The sequence below is a fragment of the Rhinopithecus bieti genome, unplaced genomic scaffold (assembly GCF_001698545.2).
Source record: "Rhinopithecus bieti isolate Rb0 unplaced genomic scaffold, ASM169854v2 scaffold_61465, whole genome shotgun sequence".
In the NCBI taxonomy this organism is placed as follows: Eukaryota; Metazoa; Chordata; class Mammalia; order Primates; family Cercopithecidae; genus Rhinopithecus; species Rhinopithecus bieti.
Genome location: NW_016824041.1, coordinates 1,078,066 through 1,084,671, shown reverse-complemented (window position 1 = coordinate 1,084,671; position 6,606 = coordinate 1,078,066). Strand labels below are relative to the sequence as shown.

The following is a 6,606-nucleotide window of genomic DNA, read 5'->3' as shown; positions in this document are numbered from 1 at the left end:
GGCTTCTTCCACGTAACATAATGTTTTCAGGGTGCATCCACGTTGTGGCATGTGTCAGAATTTCCTTCCTTTTTCAGGCTGAATCATATTCTATCGAATGTATGTGCCCCCCATTCTGTTTATCCATTTGTCTGTCCAAGGGCATTTGGGTTGCTTCTACCTGTTGGCTATTGTGAATAATGCTGCTATAAATACATGAGATTTTTAAGGAAAAGTGATGGCTGAGGGTTACATTCTGCCAGCAGATCAGCTTTGACAAACAGGCGTGAGCCCCAAGCAACAGAGTTCCACTGTCTTCTTCTTGGTGGCCAATTCTTCCACTAAGAAGTGAGACTAATTTTCACAAAGCTCTCAAAATTCAAAGAGCTTGGTTAAACCTTTTTCCCAGAATAATAAGGCTCTTGGCTCTGTACTTACATAAGTGTTCAATCATTTAGTGGTTCTTGGCACAGCAAGAAGGAACTACTTTGCTTTAAGGTAACTTCCCATTCTTGCTTACATATCAAATAGCTGGCAGCCTAGGCAATATGGTGAGACCCCGTCTCTGAGCCCAGGAGGTCAAGACTGCAGTGAGCTGAGATCAAGCCACTGCACTCCAGTCTGGATGACAAAGTGAGCCCATCTCCAAAAAAAAAAAAAAGAAAAAAAGAAAGCTGGATTTCTCTCTCACTAAGAGAGACAGGGAAAACTACTAATTTCTGGAGGGACACTCCTTAATTAGGGCATTCTACAACATATGTAATATAATATTTAAGACTATGATAAGAATGGGTTAGATTAGGAGTTAAGTCAGATTGGGAGTTAGGAAACAGCAGCTCATGGCTAAGGTGCCAGCTGCAGTTAATTGAACTTTCACGCCTTCCACGTTCACAGTGACCCAGGGATGTTCTTCCTGCAGGCTCATAGGCGGTCCCCAGGGCTGCCACGTGTCCTAGACAAGATGTATGAGGAAAGTAGGGCACATATTCCAAAATAAGAGTTATTAGAGTTTTTTTATTGTTGATATTTTATATTTTCTTTGAAGTAGCTCTTACTCTTGGAGCAAATACCGCTCTGGTTCCACTGGGACTTCACCCTGAGTCAGAGTTTGCTCTCGAATCCTCAGTTCTAGGCATTCCACAGTAAGTGGATATGTCTCCAACTCCAACTTGTTTGCGAACATGCTGGAAGATTCATAGAGCCACTTTAAATCCTCAGGTCCATAGATGCAGCTGTCTCGCCGATAGTGGCCTGCAAGTAAACAAGAAGACACCAAGAGAAACCAAGTGAAACAATCACCAAACAAAAACATCTTGCATCCGGAGAGAGAAAGCATTCTGGATTCTTTCAGCTCTCTGAGATGAGTGTTTGTGGTGTAAGATATGCTGCTTCACTTGCAAATGAATCTCTCAACTGCATTTATTTGCAAAAGCAGCAAGGGTGAGTCTGAAATAGAATTTTGTGGGTGAATGCAAGTTTCAAGCTGACAAGTTGTAGAAATTTTTAGCACGAATTCATTCTGTAAATATGACAATGATTATTCCTACTACCAGGTGACACTTCAGATTTGCAAGATGAATCAGGCATCTGATCGCATCTGGAGAAGCATATATAAGGAAAAGAGAATTTCCCCAAATACTAAAGTACAGAATAAAATATGCTACATGCCCCAGAAACCTATGGAGTACTATGGAAGTTAGGTCAAGGAGTACAAATAAAGGCCTACATGAGGTAGTAAGTTTTTTTACAAAATTGTCTCAAATTATACTTTAGTTTCCTAAGCATCTTTGCATAGCCAGTAAGTGAGAATTTGGATGACTAAGCACACGTTGTCTTACACAGAAGACAGCACTATCATGCTATGTGTATGTGTATCATGCTATGTGTATGGTTGCAAGTTTAGAAAGTGAAGTATCTCTCTTCTCCTAATGACCCTAGTCAGTACCTCCTTTCCAAAGAATCCTCTCCACTCCATATAGCCCCTTCTCACTGACTACCTCCTCTGTCCAACTCCAAGCTGGAACTAGAAGCCACACACTTCTCCCTCCCTCCCACAATGCTTCACCTTCACAGAAACCTGGGGTGCCCCAGAAACCATGCTGGGAAGCCTGATCTCAAAATGCCATGCCTTCTTCTTTTCCTTGTTTTATCATATTGCTCCTTTAGCTGCTATCCTGCCCTTAGGCGGAAGCTGAGACCCAAAGGGTTCACGGGGTGTGACCACGCAATGGTGGTGGGAGATGGTTCAGGGTTGGCAGGCACAGGGTTGAAGAGGGACACTATGTTCTTGTGTGTCGAAAGGACCCTGTACATGGACAGTAGGGAAGAACTGTAAGCCCTGCATGGTGTGGTTAGAGGCGTGGCTTTAGAAGATGACTTTGACTTTGGCAGGAGTGTAAAGGAAGGATTTAAAGGATAAAGATGACTTCTATTGAGAGGCACATGGTGAATTTACGTGCACAAAAGGAAAGGACGAGACACATCAACAGTAGGAAGGGGCTGGGTGAGCTGAACCGGAGAAAGGAGAAAGGTAGCAAGGCACAGGAGCTTTCACTGGAACCACGGGTGCAGGTCAGAGAAAGGAGGCAAGGTTAGAAGTGACATCAGTTGGCGTAAGGGAGAGGAAAACACTGGGTTAGTTTTGCTTCCGATGAAGTAAAGTTGTAGGAAGAGATGTGGGCACACAGACACATCCACATACTGCAGTGTGGCCCATCTCAGTGTTCTAAATGCAAAGCTGGCCTAGGGGGCATGCCATCAATGTTCTCTCCTAGAAAACAGGCAGCTGCTGTTTCAGAGCATGATTTCCCAAACTGCGAACTGTGAAACATGAGAGTTAAGAGAAAGACATGAACGAGATGAACTACTAAAAATAGGGGTGGTGGTTCTCTGGTCAAATAAGTTGGAAAAAGATTGCATGTTGCTCCCCGTATCACCAGATGAATGGCTCTGAAATTTCTGCATTGTTTTCTCAGCATTTCCCAAATGGATTGGGCCATACCTCTTCTCATCACATCCTTGCAGAGTCTGGTGTTACAGAGTGTGATGTTCTAACTTCATGTACTGCAGGGGTGTCCTACAGATGGGGGCTGTTTTCCCAACTATTTAACCGCTAGTCTGCAGTAAGAAAATGAAGAAATTGTGCAGATAGGGGAACTTTTATAACAATCTGACAGTACCACAACATCTAGGCAGCATTTTGGTTTTTTTTTTAATTAATCCTTTTCATTATATTTTATTATAATGTTGCTGCACAACTGATTGGAAAGAAAAAACTGATATGGGTAAGAAGCACTTTTAAAAAAAGCAACGGCTTAAAGACATTGTTCTCATAGTTTTTTTTTTTTTTTTTTCCTTTGGAGACAGAGTCTCGCTGTCTTGGCCAGGCTGGAGTACAGTGGCACAATCTCGGCTCACTGCAACCTCCACCTCCCAGGTTCAAGTGATTCTCCTGCCTCAGCCTCCCAAGTAGCTGGGATTATAGACATGTGCCACTATGCCCAGCTAATTTTTGTATTTTTAGTAGAGACAGGGTTTACCATGTTGGCCAGGCTAGTCTCAAACTCCCAACCTTGGGTGATTCGCCTGCCTCGGCCTCCCAAAGTGCTGGGATTACAGGCGTGAGCCACTGTGCCGGCCCTGTTCTCAGACATTTGAATCTCATGGATTAGAAATACTAAGAAGATTAACAAATATATAATGGCCAACTTTTTGTTTTGCCATTTAATTAAGTGCCTTCCATCATCTATTTCTTTTTTTGTTTGAGACGGAGTCTCGCTCTGTCACCCAGGCTGGAGTGCCATGGCCGGATCTCAGCTCACTGCAAGCTCCGCCTCCCGGGTTCACGCCATTCTCCTGCCTCAGCCTCCCGGGTAGCTGGGACTACAGGCGCCGCCACCTCGCCCGGCTAGTTTTTTGTAGTTTTTTTTTTTTTAGTAGAGACGGGGTTTCACCGTGTTAGCCAGGATGGTCTCGATCTCCTGACCTCGTGATCCGCCCGTCTCGGCCTCCCAAAGTGCTGGGATTACAGGCTTGAGCCACCGCACCCGGCCTCCATCATCTATTTCTATCATTTCATTTCTAAATATGATATTTTAACATACATACAAAAGAGGAAGGACTTAATTTCAAAGAAAGGACAGTCCTTTAAACTTCAGAAACATGGCTTATTGAAAACTTGCTACATCGTCCCTTTTTCTCATTTTGCCGCGGTTCAGTGAGGATTTTATCATGCAGTAGCATTCTTCATAGACTAGGCTGTGAAAATGACTCTGAGAAAAATCGTGATTGATTAAGCAGGGGGTGCGTGACTGGGGGCTGCATGCATCGGTAATTAGATCTGAACAAAAGAGGATAGGGATTTTCACAGTGCATTCCTATACAATGTCTGTAATCTGTAGATAACAGAACCAATTATGTCAGGGGTCGATCTTTAACTACCAGGCCCAGGGTGCGGTGCCGGGCTGTCTGCCTGTCGATTTCATTTCTGCCTTTTGGTTTTTACTTCTTCTTTCTCTGGAGGCAGAAATTGGGCATAAGACAATATGAGGGGTGGTCTCCTCCCTTAAGGGAAGGACTTGAGTGTGCATGGATTTTGGTATATGTGGGGGTCCTGGAAACAATCCCCCCATATACTGAAGGACAACTATATAGTTTCACATAAATACTAAATCTGCCACTTCACCATCTCCTTCTTCTTTTCTGATGTTTCCCTTGGTGGCAACTGTGAAACAGTCTGGACTAGCATCCAACTCCTCCTCATCCCACAATTTTTTATAAAGACAGTCCTCTCTTATTGATTTGTAATTGGCCACTTTATATAAAAAGATGATTAAATCTGTATCAGTTACATAAGCTGAACATTTTTTTTCCCCACCTTGTCTTTTATCTCAAACATTTCTTGTTTAAATTGTTTATATGTATTTTATGTTAGTGGGATCTTTCCCCATTACATTTCTTGGTGATTATTATAAGAAAATTGTTGAATGTCTTATGTTTTAGTTCCTTCCTATCTTTTTAGCAAGTCACACAAAGATGGGAAGAAATAAGAAGTCCCAGGTGACTCAGCGATTGCCCAGACCTCTGACCAACTGTCAGACGACACTTTGGTCAGTATCTGACTCTGCTGAAAAAAGTGAGTGTTCTGTGGACTGTGTGCAAAGGAGCCCCAGACCTTGAAGAAGAGAGGGAATTTGTATCATAATATTCTGGTGTCTTGCCATAATTACAACTAGAAGGAAGGCTGCTTGGAGGGCATCTCTGTACTTCTTTGCACTGCTAGTGAATGGATTCTGTCCAGTCTAGATATCTAGAATAGATAGCCCACAGATTTAGGGAAAATGCAGTTAGTTTTTGTAGGATTCTGTTACAGCTTCTGGCCAACATTTTCAGAATGGAGGAGCCTAGCTAGATCACATAATCTGGTCTTTGTAGCTAACCACACTGTGTCTCTTTTCTAGGCCACAGGTTATATGAGAGAGAGTGCTCTTAAGCATGTGGTCCTGGCACCTCCTGCCTCAACAGGAGTATGCAGAGTCAGGGTCCATTAGCAAACAAGTGCCCATAACAATGAAGACAAACAGCCTAGAGCATGATTTTAAGAAAGATAGCCCAAGAGGAATGCGAGGTTCTAAAGAACAAGAATCAAACAACATTGTGACCAATGACTCCAAAAAGAAATTAGACACAGGAGCTATTTGATCATCTGTGTTCTAAATGGTAGTGACAGATGGCATAAAAATAAAAATAAATAGCATGAACCCATGTAAGTATTGGGAGCAAATTATGGTCGTAAATGAACTAAGACTTGTGGCAATTGAAAGGAAAACAGAAAGGGCACTTCAGTTATGTTTAATAGAAAGAGATAAAGTAATAGATAAAGTTTAAAAAGTCAATGACTCCAAAAGAGCCAAACAATCTTTAAAAAGGACGAAAATGAAGAACTCACACTTACTGATATTAAAACCTACCATAAAGCTACAGTAATCAAGACAATGTGGTATTGACATAACAGTACGGATGACATAGATCAAGCCCATCCAACCCGTGGCCCATGGTGGCTTTGAATGCAGCCCGACACAAATGTGTAAACTTTCTAAAAAACATCATGAGTTTTTTTGCAATTTTTTTTTTTTTTAGCTCATCAGCTATCGTTGGTGTTAGTGTATTTTCTGTGTGGCCCAAGACAGTTCTTCCAATGTGGCCCAGGAATCCAAAAGATTAGATACCCCGATATAGATAACTATGGTCAATTGATTTTCAACAAGGTTTCCTGAAGGGGTGGCCTGCCCCTCCACACCTGTGGGTGTTTCTCGTTAGGTGGAATGAGAGACTTTAGAAAAGAAATAAGACACAGAGACAAAGTATAGAGAAAGAAAAGCGGGGCCCAGGGGACCGGTGCTCAGCTTACAGAGGACCCACGCCGGCACCGGTCTCTGAGTTCCCTTAGTATTTATTGATAATTATCTTTACCATCTTAAACATAAGGGAGTGGCTGGACAATAGGATCATTGTAGGGAGGAAATCAGCAGTAAGACATATGAACAAAAATCCCTGTGACATGAATAAGTTTAAAGGAAAATGCTGTACCTTGACATACATATGCAAACTCTCCATAAACCTTTTAGC

The 6,606-nt window shown here is 42.4% G+C and overlaps 1 protein-coding gene across 2 annotated transcripts in view; it reads right to left on the bottom strand.

Annotated features, from left to right (window-relative positions):
* Positions 1-1,003: 1,003 nt before the first annotated feature.
* The window catches only part of LOC108522000 (N-acetyllactosaminide beta-1,6-N-acetylglucosaminyl-transferase-like), a 31,994-nt gene continuing 26,391 nt past the window's right edge, over positions 1,004-6,606 (bottom strand). For both annotated transcript variants that reach the window (XR_001883333.1, XM_017862099.1), the window contains one exon: positions 1,004-1,230. Coding sequence is in view for 1 of the 2 variants with exons in the window: in XM_017862099.1 (XP_017717588.1) it covers positions 1,031-1,230 (200 nt within the window). In the remaining variant the exon portion in view is untranslated. The remainder of the gene's footprint in view (positions 1,231-6,606) is intronic.